At 36.5% G+C, this 19,732-nt stretch overlaps 1 protein-coding gene across 1 annotated transcript in view; it reads right to left on the bottom strand.

The window, feature by feature from the left end:
* aff2 (AF4/FMR2 family, member 2) overlaps positions 1-19,732 on the bottom strand; it is a 386,660-nt gene that overhangs the window by 273,055 nt on the left and 93,873 nt on the right. The window contains exon 3 of the mRNA XM_067457882.1: positions 1,497-2,333. Coding sequence (XP_067313983.1) covers positions 1,497-2,333 — 837 coding nt within the window. The remainder of the gene's footprint in view (positions 1-1,496; positions 2,334-19,732) is intronic.

Here is a 19,732-nt window from a genome sequence, read left to right as displayed (position 1 = left end):
GCAGGAAAATTACCTCTCACAAGATACCACCTCAAAGGGAAGAAATTCATTAGTTGCTGCTGGGGTTTTATAGAGCCCAACATGAGCCTAAAGAATAATAATAGAACTATTAGCCTGCCACAATCTAGTATCTTTAATCTAAGACCACCTACTGGATAAATCCTAAATGGTGTCCACTTGGGGCCCCCTGTCCTAATGGACCATGCTGGGCTTTCAAACTCAGCAATTTCTCTCTACAAAATGCCATGGGATCAAATCTCCCCGCTGGCAGCCATTCAAAGGAAGTGACGGCACTGCATGGCCTGTAAACGGCTTCAGTGTGGCTCATGTATCACGACCCGAGCAAGGTCAACAGAACCCGGCTCTAAGTGTCAGGCCCACGGAAGGGATGAAGTTAACATCGCCGGTGATAAAGCCCCAGTGTCTTAACCTCCAGAGGGTTAATTCAGAACATATGGGCCTAAAAAAGGTGTATGTCTACATGTTCAAGACATGGTGGGTCTTCTGAGGTGTTTTAGGAGCATGACTTATTGAGATGCTACCATGTTAAAGGTCAAGACATGTCATCTCAGTGAGACTAGATTTTAGTTTGACAAACTTTCACATGGACCAGTATTTACTGAACAATTATTAAAGTCTTGTGAAAGTTACAAAGGGGATGTCTTTGAACATACTCGTTTATATTAAGTATCAAGTTTTTAAGTGAACTAATCTTGACTGACTGGTTTCAGGGTAAGTCGCAGGCCTTGTATGCTTCAATCTATAGCAATATTTAGTATGTTGTATATATTTGTAATGCTCACAAATCATGGCCCAAAATAAAGAAGAAAGGAATTACGTTATATACAGTGCTTCAGTTAAGACAAAGGCAGTGATGACATATAATTACAGTACAAAGGGCATGTTTGGGAAAACACCACAATGACTTGCCCTATGACAAAGAGTTGCACTATTTACTAGAAATACTATTCTGATTATGAAAATCCAACAATTTCAGGCACTGGCTATAACTAGGAAATATAATCATAAACTCAACCCATGTTGTTGTACATCATTCAATCACACAGATCTTCTGAACAGTTTTAACTCGAGAATTGTTTCTCCTCTCAAAGGAGAGCCAATATCAACTTACTTTAGCAGCCTAAACACAGGAAAATCACTGAGGTAAGAATTTCCCTCTGTTCAAAACAGTAAAGCTACAAAGAAATTGATCTTTAAACATGCCAACAAGAAGACTTCCTTGCAGAGTAGGTAGGTTCACAGGAAAGCCTGAGGTTCATTAGCTGATTATTAATGAAGCACTCCATTATGTCAGCCCTTCGTTCTGCCAGGTTTCAATGCAAAACAGACCTAGCCAGGGGAAAGTCAACAGAGCCAAGCCTATCTGCCCTGCCAACTGTTCCTGTCCAACTACCGCTGCATCCAAACAAGTGCAAATGATTACAACATTGCAGGAAGCTTGCCCTTTGACTAAGACAGAAAATGGTCACACTCACCTCCCCGGATTGCGGCAGTGTCAGCTTAGGAATTTTGCCCTTGGTCCCAGCCGTGCTGCTTTTGGTATCCAGCAGACCTACAAATGGCACACTGTTGTACCCTTCCACCAACTCCACAGACGGTTTGAGCTCTGGGGAATCATTGGGGACCTGGTCTTGGCCGTCCATAGGCCTGACGTAGGCAGTGGGTTTCTGCTGCACAGCGCTGCTGGGCTTGCAGTGGAGGCCTTGAGGGAACGTCGGTGTCGAGAGGCCACTAGGAAGCAGGGATGTAGAAGCCATTGGTGAGTTCGAGCCATGGGAGCACGAGTCCTGCTCAGTGGGAGACTTTCCGAGGCCAAGCTCGGCTGTGGCTGGTCCTTTGCCAGACTGTTTCCTATTGGAGTGTGATGAAGTTGTAGGTCCGCTGGGATTGGGGCTTGAATCCTCTTGGTCCTGATCATGTCTACTAGAGGTCTGCTCATGGCTGGAGTGCTTTCCCCGGCTGACTGCAGCTTGGGTGCCACTTGAACAATGACCCCCTCGTGACCAGTCTGAAGACCGTAACTTTTTGCCTTGATGCCCATGTACAACGCTAGAACTCGGCATGGTGCTGGCTGGGGGAGGAGGCATAGAGTTGCTGTGGCTTCCAGGTTGGGAAGGAGCGGCTCGGCTTCGCTGAGCCTCCGGGAAGAAGCCAGGCTGGTCGGGTTTCTCCACTGGAGTCTGGGGAACAGAGTTCTTAGGAATGCCTACAAGGTGACTCTGGTTGGAATGGCTAGTCAGAAGCTCCTTCATTTCATCATAATTTCCAAGTGTGTTTTGGACCCGGTTGGCAAGGGCATCCCCTTTGTTAGTCTGAAAGAATGGGAGGGAAAAATATATGAAAAAAATGTATAATTCAACCATATTCATAACAAAGGTATTTTAAAAGAACAGTTTACCACAGATAACATAAAAATGCATAAAAGTGGCCCATATTAATTATGCTCTCTATTTCTAGTATCCTAAAGTTATACAATAGCTTTTAAGGGCCTTTCTGAGCCATCGGATTTCAACAAAAATATCTTCATTTGTGTTCCGATGATGAACGGAGGTCTTACAGGTGTCAAACGACATGACAGTAAGTAAATAATGACAGAACTTTTATTTTTGAGTGAATTAACCCTTTTAATGACAAACAAATCCAAATGTATTTTGGAAATTATCAATGAATAATGACAATGATTTACTCACATTAACTGATTGTATGCCTTCAGAAGACTTTATATTGCTAGTTATCCTTTTTAAAGATTGATACACTGCAGTCATTATGTGCTGGCATTGAATTGAAAAGATTTAGGCCTATTCATAATAAAAAAATAACATCATACATCCATGAAATTACATGACTGTGAGTAAATAATTATAGTAAACAATATATACTGAATATATATATATATATATACATACATATATATATATATATATATATATATATATATATATATATATATATATATATATATATATATATATATATATATATATATATATATGTATATATATATATATATATATATATATATATATATATATATATATATATATATATATATATATATATATATATATATATATATATATCCATTTATATATATATATATATATATATATCCATTTATATATAACTATCCATTTAATTGGAAGAACAGTCAACTGTTTGCAAAATGTCAGTGGACTGGAATATTATATTCTAAATTGCTTATAAAATACAAAAATAAAACAATCCACAAGTGTATTATGTGTACTATTTTTGTGAGTGTGAATACCCATTCAGGCAGTGAACCCTTCTCAGTATGGACAGCTCTAAAGACTGTTTGTCAGTATAAGAACCAGAGTATTTATCATGAGCTTTAGCTGACTAGACCATTAACATAGTTTTGCGATGCAAGCCAACTCTCCATTTGATGTTAGTCAATATTTATGAAACCAGGCAACGTGTGATCACAGAAATGGCGAGACGCTGTATTTAGAATCTATTCAGAATTTTCTGTTTGTGTGCCATTCCTACCCATGCCTGTGTACTGATTTCCATAAAACAATGTTTGCAAACATCTGAATTTAGTGCAGGCATAAAGATACAGTATTCTCCTCTCCAGAAATATCTGTCCAACACTAGTCTGCTTTTGCTCACAACAAGAGTCCATTTTACAATAATCATTATCATTTGGGTTGTGCTCCACATCATTAGATGCACAGCCTTCTACAGAAGAGAAGCATGCTAGCCCACCCCCCGATGATTATTTGCACAATAAGCAACATTATTCTTAAAGTTCAGGCCTATACTTTTGTATTCATCACTGCATTTACATATTTTCTTTTATACAATGCCTCCTAAGTATCAGCACCCAAATTTTAAAGAGTCTGAATATAGAGGTACTCTAACAATAAATAAGTTAATGCGTGCTTCTCTTGTGCACTGAGACAATTAAAGGCTACCTTAATCCCAGGAAGCAAAAGTAGAGAGAAAAATCTATTAGCATTCTCCATTCATTTCACATGTAATTGCTACATTAATAACAGACAGTACAGCTCTTCTAAAATGCAAATGCATCTGTTATGGCTTTCAACCACATAAACAGTCAATAAACAAATAATGTTAAACGATGCACGACCAGCATTGCGCACGCAAGGCTATTATAGCAGTGATGGAATTATGCACTGGACTGTTAACATGTGACCTTACACACAACAGAGGATCTGATTCTAGATCAAGACTGACCTCTGACCTGGTAAAGCCTGAACACTAATGTCAGCAATAAAACCTTACTGACTGCGTGGAATTCATTCAGGGCATTTTCAACAAAGAATCATTTCTGATAACACTTTATTTTAAGGTGATGTTATATGTAACTACTTACTATACACTGTTTAAAAATAAATAAATAAATTAGATCTCCAGTTGAAAATGTTCTAGTGACTGATCACATCTACATTTTTCATTTGGCCAAATTGCATTCCATCAATTGAGCACCCAAAAAAGAAATTCAATTCGACCAACTGAACAATTAAGATGAGATCAGTCACTGGAACATTTTCAATTGGAGACATTTTTATTTATTTTTTTACAGTGTAGTAATAACAGTAAACTATGCATAAATACAAGCAACTAACCATAAACCAAATCCTAACCCTAACTCGGTAACACTTTATAATAACTACACTTTGAAGCATTACTTAAGCATTAGTAAATAGTTAATTCATCATTTATAAAGCATTAATAGACATTAATAGGCAGTTTATAAATACAGATATAAATGCTTTGTTCTTGATTTATAAACATATCTATAATGTGTTTAATAATTGTAATTTCCTACTTTATAATGATCAATTTATCATTCCTAAATTAAGTATTACATTATTTACAGAGCAGTTATTTAGTTGTCGTCAGTGGTTACTATGATCATTTAGAAAGTGTAAGTAAAGGGTTAATTAACTATTTAAATGTACATTTATACATCGTATTATTTAGACATATAGTAATAGTTACTCAGTGTTAATAAATGCTTTATTAACATGTATTCCTACTGTAGTTCATGATTAATTCAGGTAGTTATAAAACATTTACTATTTGTCAGTTAACTATTTCTGTGAGCTCATCTAAAGTGAGGACTATTTATGCCTCGTAAGGCTTTTACAAAGGCTCAGTTCTATTCTGAGCAGAAAAGGGAAATCAACACAACACAGAGAAATATAGCACATAGAAATATTTATTTCAAAATGCAAAAACGGAGACTGTACAACTAGTAACTTGATTTCAAATTTTAATTAAACCTCTTCAATGTCATAAAAAATATTATTCCTGTAGACCACCAGGAACCATTACTGCAGTCAAATGAAACTAAGCCTCTGTAATCTGATATAAAAATACACTTATGTAAAGTGTAAACATTGCTGAATACAATTGTACCAGTGGATTACACTGGATTACAGAAGTGGCAAATACAACAAATACAATTATTATAATAAAATAATACAATATTTTGCAGTGTCAAAACAGTACTGATTTTAAAACATTAGAAAACAGCAGCGCAGAAGAGAACTGAGCCTTTGTAAAAGCCTTACGAGGCATAAATAGTCCTCACTTTAGATGAGCTCACAGAAATAGTTAACTGACAAATAGTAAATGTTTTATAACTACCTGAATTAATCATGAAATACAGTAGGAATACATGTTAATAAAGCATTTATTAACACTAAATAACTATTACTATATGTCTAAATAGTAAGATGTATAAATGTACATTTAAATAGTTTATTAACCCTTTACTTACACTTTCTAAATGATCATATGAACCACAGATAACTCCTAAATAACGGGTTTGTAAATAATGTAATACTTAATTTAGAAATGATAAATTGATAATTTATAAAGTATGAAAATACAATTATTAAACACATTATATATATATATATATATATATATATATATATATATATATATATATATATATATATAGTTATAAATGAAGAATAAAGCATTTATAGTTGTATTTAAAAACTGCCTATTAATGTCTATTAATGCGTTATAAAAGATGAATTAGCTATTTACAAATGTTTTTTTTAATACTTCATAGCGTGAGTTATTATAAAGTGTTATCCATAACTCTATAGTAAGAACATGTACATGTAGATCATTAATATTACTCAGTACTTATTTGTGTAAATGCAATACAACTATGTCACCTTAAATCAATAATCAGTAATTATGAGGGTTTTTTTTTTTAGGTGAATGTAGTTAAACTAAAGTGTGTCCTAGTTTACAAGCACAAATGGGTTCCATCATCAAAAAGTTTTATTATTTATTAATTTATTTGTTAATACTTAAATGCATACAAACCAGTAGACTTTTGTTTTCAGAAAAACTATGATTTGATATTTATAATTTAGGGGGAGGAGGCAAGCTCCTTCTAAAGAGCATTTCATTGGACAAAACGTTTGTGTACACCCTTGTGGGCAAGATGAGTCATTTTTTTTTTTTTTTGAAAACATTGATAGCATCGATGCAAACAGACTAAAGGAACAAGATTTCAATTTTGATTTTAAAAATTTCAGGAGAAACTTCACTGTAAAATCTAACAGATGTTGTAACACTTATTTTTTTACTTAACTTAAAGTAAAAATCTGTACTATTCACATACAAAAAGAAAAAAAGAAAAAAAAAGTTTAGATTAATTGATTGGTTTGAGTGCCATTTTGTCAGGCAAAAAAAAGAAAACAGATTTTGAGGTGAGACATTTCTTAATAGACTTTTCAGTCATTACCTCCACTGCAGTTATCTTTCTGTAGACTCATTTCCCAAGTCTTGAACATTGAATTGTCAACAAAACTGATAAACTTTAGAAAACATCACATAATAAATTGATGTTGATTTTTCTTCATGGTGTGTTTTCTTCAAAGATGTGTTCTTTTGGTTGGGCTTCATTTATATCATTGTAATTTTCTTCCTATTGATGCAGTGATGCAACAATAAATCACAGTTATTTGGTTTTAAAGGGAAGGGACCATTATGTTGAATAATGACCTTTTAAAATGTTATTGCTAACACTTATGTCATAAACACTTTGCAAAACTTTTAATTGGGTTGATCTATGTCTTTGTGACAATATATTGCAATTGACCATGCTTAAATGTGCAACATTCAGCATGCAAAACACAACAATGATAACAACAATGGTATCTATACTATGCCAAGATTAAATATAAAGCAAATAATCAAGTACTCTTTACATTTCTTTTTTAGTTACTAGAACTCTAGAACTAAGCATTTTCAGTACAATATACTATTTCTATTTTCTGGATCTTGTTTCCCGTACACATTTCTACATTTTCTTAAAAATAACATTATTACATTTTCAACTACTGATTTATGTGTAACCCCTTCTGTTCAGACCGGGACTCGAACCCGGGTCCGCCGACATGAGAGTCGGACGCTCTAACAAGGAGGCTAAAGGCTGCAACCTCTAGCATCAGTCGCTAGAGCATCTCTTGAGGTCAGAGGAGTGAGGTTTACTCGCACAGCAACTACTACTAGCTGTCCTCCGTTACATATGTCCCTTTTTCCTTACAATTAACAATTTTGGTAATATTTTGGGTCATCAGTTGTGCAAACTAAAATCTGGGTCCACTGGCATTTCTATGCAGCCTCACTATATACAGTATACAGTATACACTATATACTATATACACATACAGATGACATGAGTGGCGTTCTCCGACGGGAATATGGGCCAGCGTGGGTCTCCTCTAGTGTTTAAAAAATGAAAGATCTGAAAGGGACACAGAGGAGTGAGAGTGAACCTCCAAGAGGTAGATTGGTAGTTTGGTCAACGTGAGGGAAAATCCATCTGGGGTGCACACAAAGAGCTGTTGTGTGAGCTCGCCTGCTTGACCGAGGCATGAGAATGCTGGGCCGCGGCCAGACACGCATTCTACAGCTCGGGGGAAGGTGAGAAAGAGAGAAATGCTCTTATTTGAAGCGTTAATTGCTGACATTTTCCGTTCAAGGTTTCTTAAAATTATGAATAAGCCATCTATGAGGAATTAATCATGTACTTACATTGATGGTTAAAGCTTTTACTAGCTAATTAATGTGATCGTTGGGATATATAAACACATTCAAATGTCTAGTAGTTTTAGGAGAGGTTTTAGGATTTACTGCACACAAAAGAATAAATAAAATTAATTAATAAATAAATAAATAAAAACAAAAAAGTTGCATCCTTATCTGTTATACTTAACGCTCCTGTTTCCCTGTTTTGCTTTTGTTTGTTGTTTTTGTTCCTCGTTTTATTGTAATTAGTAAATTAGTAAAGCAACAAAATAAGTTTATATCTCTACTTGAATTTAAATACAAATCTCTACCATTTTTACTGAGCTATAATTTTCCCAGATACCAAAAACTCCTAGCATAGAAATCTAGACGCACCCTAGCGGCCGCAAATTTGATCTGCCCGCGAGTGTCGTCTAGCAACTCTCAATACCCTTCTGAGCTGTATTCCCCTAACTCTTGCCGGGCCAATCACATCGTGTATAGAGTCAGTGGGCGGGGCCATAATGACGACGGCCGAGTTGCGTTTGCATGCTTCTAGTAAACACAGAAACTGGCGAACGGCGGCGGTCTTTCGAATCAGCTTTGACCGCGACTCTGGAAGACTTGGAGTTAAGCTTTTCTCTGAGAAAAGAACAAAGAACGGCACTGAAGTCATTCTTAAAAAGGGAAGATGTGTTCTGAGTTTTGCTCAGAGAAACAGAGTTTCGCTCTCCGTCAAGCGATCTGTACTATTTCATTTCAGCTCAATAGATGCGCAGCCGACCTGTATTTGACATACCGTAAGCTCTAGTTTGAAAGCCATCCCTTTGCGGAGAGTGTTGTGTTTCTCACACACACACTCACCCAACGAGAAAGTCTTACATACCACACAGAATTGACATGCTACATATTCTTTGTTGTATTTTCCTGTCAAAATAACAGGGTTCATTAGGAATTATTAAGCTTTTGAGAAAATATGCCAGTTTCTCAGGTAGTGGGCGGATATAATGTGCAGACAGCAGTCTCATTGGCTGGTGCTCATCTATTACCGTGCCTGTTTTTATTTCAGCAAATCAGTTTGAGCGAACACTGACAATGTGATTAATATTCATGAACCCAGCAGCTCATCAATTTTTAGTACATTAGTAGTAGTAGTTAGTATTATTAGTAGTAGAACTAATAACATTTTTATATTTTAATAATAATTACTATATACACTGTAAAAAATTATATGTTCAAAAAGTTATGACAACATATGTTTTTACATTGTTTTAACTCATCAAAATAAGTTAAGAAATGTTAAACTTTTTTATAAGTTATACAAGATGTAACTCATTTTTTAAAGTCAGTTTAACATAAGTTAGAATAACTTAAACATCCAAGTGTATTGTACTGCAAAAGTTCAAAATTTGCCTTTTATATATACATGTATATATACATATATATATATATATATATATATATATATATATATATATATATATATATATATATATATATACACATATATATATATACATATATATTTATTATTATTTTTATATATATTTTTTTTTACAGAAACACTGAATGACCAACATTATCTTAAGCACCACCACCAATCCTAAATTCAATGAAAAGTACAAATACTCTTTCATATATGGTTACGAAGTTTTAGTTCAAATTACTAAAGTTCCATCATTAAATAGTGCTTGATTATCATAATATCATACTATATTGGTTGATTGATGTTAAGAGTGTACAAGGTACACTCAGATAAGCTGACTTGGTGGACTTGGTCTGTGTGTGTTTGTTAGAAGCAAGAAAAAGGGGCAAGCGTTTGACAAGGGCCAAATTGTGATGGCTAGACGATTCGGTCCGAGCTTCTCCAAAACTGCAGCTCTTGTGGGTTGTGCCCGGTCTGCAGTGGTCAGTATCTATCAAAAGTGGTCAAAGGAAGGAATAGTGGTGAACCGGCGACAGGGTCATGGGCGGCCAAGGCTCATTGATGCACGTGAGTAGCGAAGGCTGGCCCGTGTGGTCCGATCAAACAGACAAGCTACTGTTGCTCAATTGCTCAAGAAGTTAATGCTGGTTCTAAACATAACACCAACGAGATCGGACAAGGAGTGCAGAGAAGTGAGTTCAATAAAAAGGGAGTGTAGATGATTAACACCAGGTGCAGGGACTCCAGGGAGAGCGGGAAAGTTGATGAGGGAGTGCGTTCAGGTGTGAGGCAGGGAGGATTCTGGGAAATGTAGTCTGGGACAGGCATGGGATGTTATACCAATGTGTGTAGAGGGTTTGCAATATGAAAAAAGTTAATACACAAAAGAGAAACATGTTGGCAATAAATAGCGGTCATAATTTAAAAAAACAATCGCTGACATTGATATCCGTACACTTTAAAAGTGTCACAGAATAAAACACGCACAATCACAAGTGCTATCATTCCTTGATTAAAGTATTTAGGAGGTTCATTGAGATGATTCACTTTTCGGTTGTGATTTCAGCACTCCGAAGTTTTAGACGATACAAGAGACTTTGTAATGGGCCATTATTTAATTGCCTAGAAGGATCATCTTGGGGGAAAGGGCAGCATTCGTCTGCCCCTCGTGGCCTTCTTCACTTCAAGACAAGGAGAGATTACCTACTTAAACATACTTAAGTGCTTCGGTGTCGGCTGCCTCTTTAAAACCCTCCACAAAGTCTAGATAAATGCTTGTAATGACTCGTACAGGCTTGAATTGTAAAATACAGCCCTGGGGCACAGCAAGATCAGGCCGAAATAAACATATGCACAGATTCATACAAGCACAAGAGAGGACAGTATCATACACAGCCATGTCTGTGTGAGTGTGTGTTTGCTTGTTTAGGTGGTACCAGCAGTTTAATAGGGTCATATTAAAAAGACACTGTGTGTTCTAGAGATTTGGGTACTTGGGCGCCACCACTCTGAGCAGGCTTTTCACACGCACAACGAGAGGCTTTGTTTTCTCTCTCAATTGCCGGCCCTTTCCAACTTCTCTGTATTTCAAAGAATTTCCCTTAATGGACGTTAACAAGAACCTCAATATAAACAATCGGTTCATTCGTGAAAAAAGAATCGGATGCATTTAGGAGCAATTAACCGTCTTTTAGGTTGACATGCTCGATGGGAACATTAAATGACTGTTGAGTCACAGATCTCATCTTGCAGTAGATTTGCATTGGCTCGATTTAAGTTGGAAATTTCTGTATCCTTCATGGTTGTGCCATATGTTCAAGAGAACAAAAAAGTCACTTCCAGCAAAACTGGTGTTAAATATAGTATAAATGGAGGTTGTGCACTTTGGGGATGCCAAAGTTGCAACCAACTTTACTTCAGTGTTGTGATGTATTTCCAAGTGAAACAGAATATTGAATAGAGAGCAGGGTTTTATTTTAGCGCATTGTCATCCTTCGCTCATAGCAGACTGACGGTTGGAGGGAAGTGGCTTAGGATATTAACTGACGTCATCAGAGAGAGAACTCCATTCCAGAGATTTTGATTAAAGTTTACCACAACAAACAATGTTTTCCCCAAAGTATTAACTTGCGAGAGTTAAATTTTCACCACAAGATTAGTAATGCGCACAAAAGTAAATAGTGTCAATTTTTATTTCATGCCGACTTTAAATTTCTGACAATGGGTGCAGACAAAAATCTCTGTTGAACTTAAAAGGATAGTTCACCAAAAATGAAAATGTTTTGTTTATCTGCTTATCCCCAGTTCATCCAACATGTAGGTGTCTTTGTTTCTTCAGTAGAACACACATGAAGATGCTAACACTTTAGTATGGGGAACACATATTAAAGGTCCACTGAAATCAATTTTTTTTTTTTAGCTTTTAGTATGACTGTGTTAGCCTTAAAGTTATGAAGAGGCTGGTATGTTCCAAAACTATGACAAAATTTGCATTTAGGAGATATAAGCATTCAAAATTTACAGTCTCCCACTTCCTTTAAAACGAATCTCAGATTTTGGTGACATGATCGCAGACTTCACTTTCTTGTCAAATCTTCTGTCCAATCAAAATGCTCTCTAGAATCTAAAGCCCGCCCCCTTACACTGCTGAAGCGGCGGCTGAAATCGGTCAGTTGTTAACACACATTTACTCATTTATTACATGGTGAAAGGCACATAGCACACTATATATGTGATAGGAAACGATTCAGTGCAAATATGCTTTCATTTGAGGCGAATGAAGTCTGTTTTAACGTTAGTTTCACACACCGCAGCAGCGCTGCGCAGCAGGAGATTATGATGGTAAACAGTGTTAGAGGAAACTGGCTTTACCAAACAGAGAAAGGTCAGCTCTAGGGCTGTAGTCAAACTGTATATTAATGAAACGCTATTGGCTGTTTCAAAAAAGGGGAGGAGCTGCTAACAGCTGGAGCCGTTTCAGCGAAAATCACGTCAACACATTGAATAATGTGGCGCGTTCCAAAGCACTTCAGTGGGCCTTTAACTATGACTTTTGCCTCAATAAACTCCAAATTTACAGCTTATTGATAGTTAGTACGGTAGTTTTTCTAGCATTTAAGTTTCGTTATTGGGTAGGATTAAGGGATGTAGAAAAAGGTCATACAGAATAAGGCATTAATATGTGCTTTATATAATAAGTACTAATAAGCAGCCAATATCAAAGTAATATGCATGCTAATAAGCAACTAGTTAATAGTTAATAACTGAACCTTAATATAAAGTGTTACCATGAAGACTTTTAACTCCAACCATTGCTGTCTGCCAGTCATATAATGATGTGAATGGGTAACAATTCTATGAGCAAAAAAAACATGTTTAGACAGCATGCACAAAGAGCCCTGTGACTCATGACGACACATTGATATATTAAGAGACTAAAGTATCAGTTTGTGTGAGAAATTGAGATTTTTACAATATATATATATATATATATATATATATATATATATATATATGAGCCAGAGCGTGTGTGTGTGTGTATATATATATATATATATATATATATATATATATATATATATATATATATATATATATATATATATATATATATATACACACACGCTATGGCTCATATATCCAGAGCGTGTATATTGGCCTTACCGGAAGTGAAGCGCGTTCCAGGCTGATGGATATAGCGTTGTATCTGAGGTACAAAATTATATAAATATGGCTTGATTTCTCACACAAACTGATTGTTTTGTGTCTTAAGATATCAATGTGTCGTCATGAGCCACAGGGGTCTTTGTGCATAGAATTGTTACCCATTCACATGATTATATGACCTACACACAGCAACGGTAGGAGTTAAACATCTTCATTTCTGTGCTACTGAAGAAACAAAGACACCTACATGTTGGATGCATACATTCATTTTTGGGTGAACTATCCCTTTAAGGATTGACAATACTTTGACACATTGGCACCATAGCAAATAAAAACCACCTCAATCGCGAACATGCATTTTTTGTGCACATTTTAGAAATGTGATTTGCATCTTTGTATATCCAGCAGATATTTTTTATATGACGTTCTAACATTCGCAGATCAGATGGGGGAGTGTTTGGGGAACAGTATATCGTCATTTTTAAGTGACACAGAGATAACTGCATTTAAATGTTTTATTTTTATTTTATGTATAATCACATGACAGGACTTCAGCCAATAAAATTAAAATCTATCAGCCATGTGCTTGACATTTTTGACAACGGAAAAGTGAAGGCTCCATTGTGAGTTAATTGTAGACTAGGAAATACATATTAATTCAATTTAAAAATCAATAACTCAAAGACCAAATGACAATGACAAAGTCCTTTGGGGGTTGGCCTTCGCTTCCGCTACCTCACACTGGGCCCTGCCCCATGCTCGGAAGCAGTGATAGTGACGGCAGAGAGGAATATACATCAAGAATATACATCAATCTGATGTTGAAGTTAGGCATTTGGGTACATTATCCTATGTCAGTTTGTGAGATGGTCATCAGGAAAGAAGACACCGCCTAATGTCCTTACTACACTGACAAGCAAATGCGCCAAAAATGATGCCTAAACAGGTCAAAATACAGTTACATGTAAAAAGTGTGGGTTACTTTGAAATTCTAAGAAAGGAACAATATTTTTAATGCTTTTTGAACTTGTGTCAAGATTTGACATCGCATGTGAAAATGTCAAACCTTTACACAAATTTGGATTAAAATGAATACCGTAGCACAAGATGAAATGGGATGTTAATGATGTTTTTGTTTTGTTTTGTTTTTTAAACACAAATAACTTTTCAGTATTTAATTTTTCCGGGAATCAACATATGCTATCCTAAAGCATTATCAAGAGAAAAAGGTGCTATTTCTGTATATTATTTGGCATTGCCTCAAGCCGGCGTGTGTGATTATGCTTACAGTACTGCAATAAACAAGTTATATAAGTAAGCAATAAAAGACGATGGGATGTTGAATTATTACAAAAATAATGCTGACCTGAGGAGGTACAGTAATGCGCTTGGTCAATGGCTTTATTTGCTTGATCCATATCTTTGTGGGTTTTGGTTGTTTTGCTGTTGTATGCTGTAAAAATCATATCATATTAATTTACTTTATTAGCAGTGCACTGTCACTTTAAATGAGCTGCTGCTCACGCATCCCTCTGCTTCAGATCAGAATATTTTCATCTGTGAACATGCCAAAAAAAAAAAAAAAATGACACCGCTGACACTTATGGTGTGAATCAGGCCTTATGGATTAAGTTACACATGAAAAAACTTACAACTAACTGTTGTATGATAACTTGGTTGTTGCGTGTCGGTATAATTGGCATAGGAGAAAGCACAACATTAAAAAACTCTCTTCTCTAAATGAGAAGTAGACTGTAGCGTGTTGTTTCTCAACACTGTGTGTTGCGTGTGTGCCTCTGTGTGCATGCTGTCTCTCCTTGACAAGACATTGGCAGTGTTTACAAAAGAGCCTTGTGCTCATCTGCTGCGAGCACTCAGGGCTTTTGCCCCCTGGCCAGAAAACCAACAACTGCGATGGTAATGAATGTGGCAATACCTCCAGATCTCAGTCAAACAGCATCGGAACCTCAGCAGCACTCAGATACTAAACCCACACAGCACATTTCTTACTCTGAACGACGGTGCTGTCAGGGAAACGTCTCTGCAATAATTCGATATTTCTTTGCCAGTATGTGTATCCTGTCTGGATCACACAAAGACAGGAACAGCAAACAGCAGAGGTCTACAGAGCCATTAATGCTTCGGATGAAGGATCGATGCTGAGTCAAACGAGAAAACTCAGACTACACATCATTTAAAATCAATAGAAGATTGGTTACAGAGAAAAAGCGAACGAGACAGATGCACACGGTGAAATTCCATCATCAAATTACGCTAAGCTTCTGAAATAGGTTGCCGTCAATTTGGAATTAATACTGACCCTACTTGTTTATCAGTGCGTCAAAAACAATCATAGTCTTAATCATTAAATGAGTCCTGTATGTATTTGTGCGTACAAACAGTGTGCAAACATTTTCCTACGCAAAGAATCATTTGAATTAGAATCATTCCCTCCTTGTGAATTCGCCATCATAAAAAATATTTTGGAACGAGAACTTATTAAATGCACAAAATGGCGTGAATGCCAAGTATGGAAACCCATACTCCCAAAAAGGGGTGTAGTCCCAACAAAAAAAAGTGGTGTAGTATTACCAAAGTCCCTTTCAAGGAAAGTCTGTTCGCTCGGCGGCCATATTTGCAATGCCTCCGGGAAGCTATTTGGGCCTACGAGACCAAGTCCTATCTATTTTATTGGGGGAATCCTGGAATCTCAAAAACTGCTTGACAAACTAAGTCCCATAAATGCTGTTTCTTATGCTCAAATAGCGTTAAAAAAGCTTATTTTTCAGGCTTGACGAGAAAATGTGCATGTGTAGTATTAAGTGTGAGTCTCAGGTTTCTATGAGAACCGGAGCTTCTAACTGCTGCAGCAGTGACACGATGACTTTACCAATCGGCGACTGGCTCTTTTAATTTGCAGTTTTGCCCATTTATAATTAATAGGAGAGTACTGTCTTTATATCTTTATATATATATATATATATAAAGATGGGGGGGGGGGGGGTTTGGAAAACCCACTGATCTGTGGACAGCTCATCCTGTCTCTCCTACACACAACAAGTCATTTAAGCATAAGTGATTTTATCAATAAAATTGTTTTGGGAAAGTCACCTATATGTGACACTTTCTCTTCAATAACTGCATAGCAATAACTTCCAAAGCAACAAAACAAGTGGGTATACACATACTGATCCTTAGAAGTTGTAATATGCAAACCCCCAAAAAAGTAAGTATACGGTGTATGGCCCCGAATCTCCTCAACCACCACCAATGTGCAGCACCCACCGGGAAAAACGGAAGAACTTTCAGGAACCTGGAGGATTTTTCATTGGAGAACGTTGGTCAGTTTAACTGCTCAGGACAAACAAGGGACTGATGAACAACCATCAGTGTTAAGAATCAAGGGTTCAAAAACTTTTGATCAGGGTCTATTTTGTATGAATTATTTCTTTTTTTTTCTAGTCTTGTGGACTATATCTAAACATTATTTATGGAAAATACCTTATTCAGGACAGCACTAAATAAAAAATAACATATATATGACAAATAACAATAACAGTAACTTTTTTATGATCTCTTTTATGTTGCTAAAACTCAAGGAACATACACATGTTTTTTAACCCCTCCAACCATATGTTTGACTGAGAATTCCTGATGGATAAAATCAAGCTATGCCATTCTCTTAATTTGTTGCTGAACAGCCAGTTTCATTTAAAATAGATCACATTATAAATATAATACATATGACATTGACTTCAGTGTCTATAAAGTTTGTTGCATCCTCTAATATGAATAATCCATAAGAACACAAGCATTAAAGGTAGATATAATTGTTGATGACGAAGTTCATAGTGTTTTTGTACTGCATTGATTCCTTAATTAGGAACAGAAAAAAAAAACACTGTCACCAAGTGAACCTGGTGGCAAAAACAAGGTAGCCATAACAACAATTCCCAGAGAGTTCAGCTAAATACACACTCGAGCACAACAACTTCAGATCACTCCTGAGACCAAGCATTAGACTGATTTGATTTAATTCAGACATATTATCCGTTCTACGCAATGCGGATCTAACCACAAAAACAACCTGGTAGGCAAAAAGAATGAAAAAAACACACACACACACACACAAAGAAATAAGGTATTGTGTGAGCATGCACAGGTAGACGTCTATTTCTCACTTAGTGCGTTTGACTCAGCAAGTTGTTTGTGGTAGAGGGTAATTTGGGAATATTTGCCTTAGGGCAAAAAAAAAGGGAGAAAAGTCTCTCTGTGACTGGGATGGTAGAAAACTCTTGGAGCAGCTCCAGAGGTCTGACCTTGGCTGGCTGTAAGCTTTTAAAAACAGCCTTGCACAGAGAAAGCATGTCCAACAGGAGTGAAAGGCCACGAAGGGACATTGGGGGGGAAGGTTGATGTGGGAAACAAGCACCAGGGGCGGCGGGGGCACTCGAGCTGCGGCGCTAGTACCACTGGAACTGCTTTGAAGGTGCCAAGCGATCTGGGAACCAGTAAATTAGCCCCAAATAGCTGTTAACGGCACAGTTCCATTAAACAGGATTTAGGGGGATTAGCTAATAGCAGCCTTAGATGAGTGTTCGGGGGGTGGAGGGCGGCAAAGAGTGGTCGGCGAGGGAATAAAAAACGAAGCGCTCATGTCCTAGCTCTCACCAAGAGGAAGGTTCATAGTGACTTATGACATGGAATAAGCTTTTTAAAGGGTTAGTTCACCCACAAATGAAAATTAGCCCATGGTTTTACTGACCCTCAAGTCATCTTAGGTGTATATGGCATTCTTCTTTCAGACGAATACAATCAAAGTTGTATTTATATATATATATATATATATATATATATATATATATATATATATATATATATATATATATATATATATATATATATATATATATATATATATATATATATATATATATATATATATATATATATTATAAGTCCTGGCTCTTCCCAGTTTTCTAACAGCCTTGACTTCTTGGTTCATTTTTTGAAGTCCATAAAAGTGCATCTATCCATCATATAACTGCTCCACAAGGCTCCGGGGGGTTAACAAAGTGAAGCCTTCTGAAGCGAAGTGACAGGTGTGTAAGAAAAATATCCATATTTAAAACTTTATAGTAGGGGTGTGGCGACACACTAATCTCACTGTGAAAGTTCTGTCATTAATTACTTACACTAATGTCATTCACACCCGTAAGACCTCCATTAATCTTCACAAATGAAGATATTTTTGTTGAAATCCGATGGTTCAGAAAGGCTTTCATTGACACCGATGTCATTTCCTCTCTCAAGACCCATAAAAGGCACTAAAGACGTCGTTACAAAGCCCATCTCACTACAGTGGTTATACAATCATTTTACGAAGCGACAAGAATAGTTTTTGTGCGCAAAATAACGACTTATAAAGTGATGGGCCGATTTCAAAACAAAGATTTGAACAGTTATGAATCAGCGTATTGATTCATGATTCGGATCGTGTGTCAAACTGCTGAAATCCCGTGACTTTGGAGATCCGCATCATGAATCGATACACTGATTCACAATGGTTCAAAACTTTGTTCTGAAAACAGGCCCATCGCAATATAAGTCGTAATTTAGTTGTTGTTGTTTTTTTGCGCACAAAAACTATTCTTGTCTCTTCATAAAATGATTGTAGAACCACTGTAGTGAGATGGGCTTTGTAACGACATCTTTAGTGCCTTTATGGGTCTTGAGAGAGTAAATGACATTGGTGTCAATGAAAGCCTTTCTGATCCATCGGATTTCAACAAAAATATCTTCATTTGTGTTCCGAAGATAAATGGAGGTTTTACGGGTGTCCAACGACATGAGGGTGAGTGATTAATGACAGAATTTTCATTTTTGGGTGAACTAACCCTTTAATGACCAGGCCATAAGAATATGACGAGAAAGCTTTTCACTTCGAGGAGAAATCTTGTCACAGTTTAGTCTCAGGAGATCTCTTCACACCCCTACTTTATAGACTACAATAACTAGCTTCTGGCGGTCAGCGGTACGCAAGTCGACTTGCGGTAAAAGAGTAACCCCTGACGGGATGTAGAAGCATCGCTAGCTTTGACGCCTCTCTCGCGGAAAGGGCTGGTCGACAAACTCAATCCTGTCTTCTCTTATATCAAAAATCTCAGCCATTTGTCTTTCAAACTTCTCATTTTAGACTCTATGATCGCGTTTTGTTTTGCTCTATCCACTGCGCTTCTTCTGGTATAGGGTCAAGGGTTACTCTTTCGCCATAAATCAATGTGTACCGCTGACCACCGGAAGCTCGTTAATTTAGTCTAAACTTTTTAAATGTGGATACTTTTCTTACACAAACGCGACACTTCGCTTCAGAAGGCCTTTATATGATGCACTTAATTGATTGATAGATGCACTTTTATGGACATCAAAAATGAACCAACAAGTTAATGCCATTATAAAGCTGGGATTAGCCAGGACATTTTTTAATATAACTCAAATTGTATTCGTCTGAAAGAAGAATGTCATATACACCTAGGGTGGCTTTAGGGTGAGTAAATCATAGGCTAATTTTAATTTTTGCGTGAACTAACC

The sequence above is a fragment of the Pseudorasbora parva genome, chromosome 11 (assembly GCF_024679245.1).
Source record: "Pseudorasbora parva isolate DD20220531a chromosome 11, ASM2467924v1, whole genome shotgun sequence".
NCBI lineage: Eukaryota > Metazoa > Chordata > Actinopteri > Cypriniformes > Gobionidae > Pseudorasbora > Pseudorasbora parva.
Note: the sequence above shows the minus strand (reverse complement) of the source record. Positions and strands in the feature narration are given on the sequence as shown.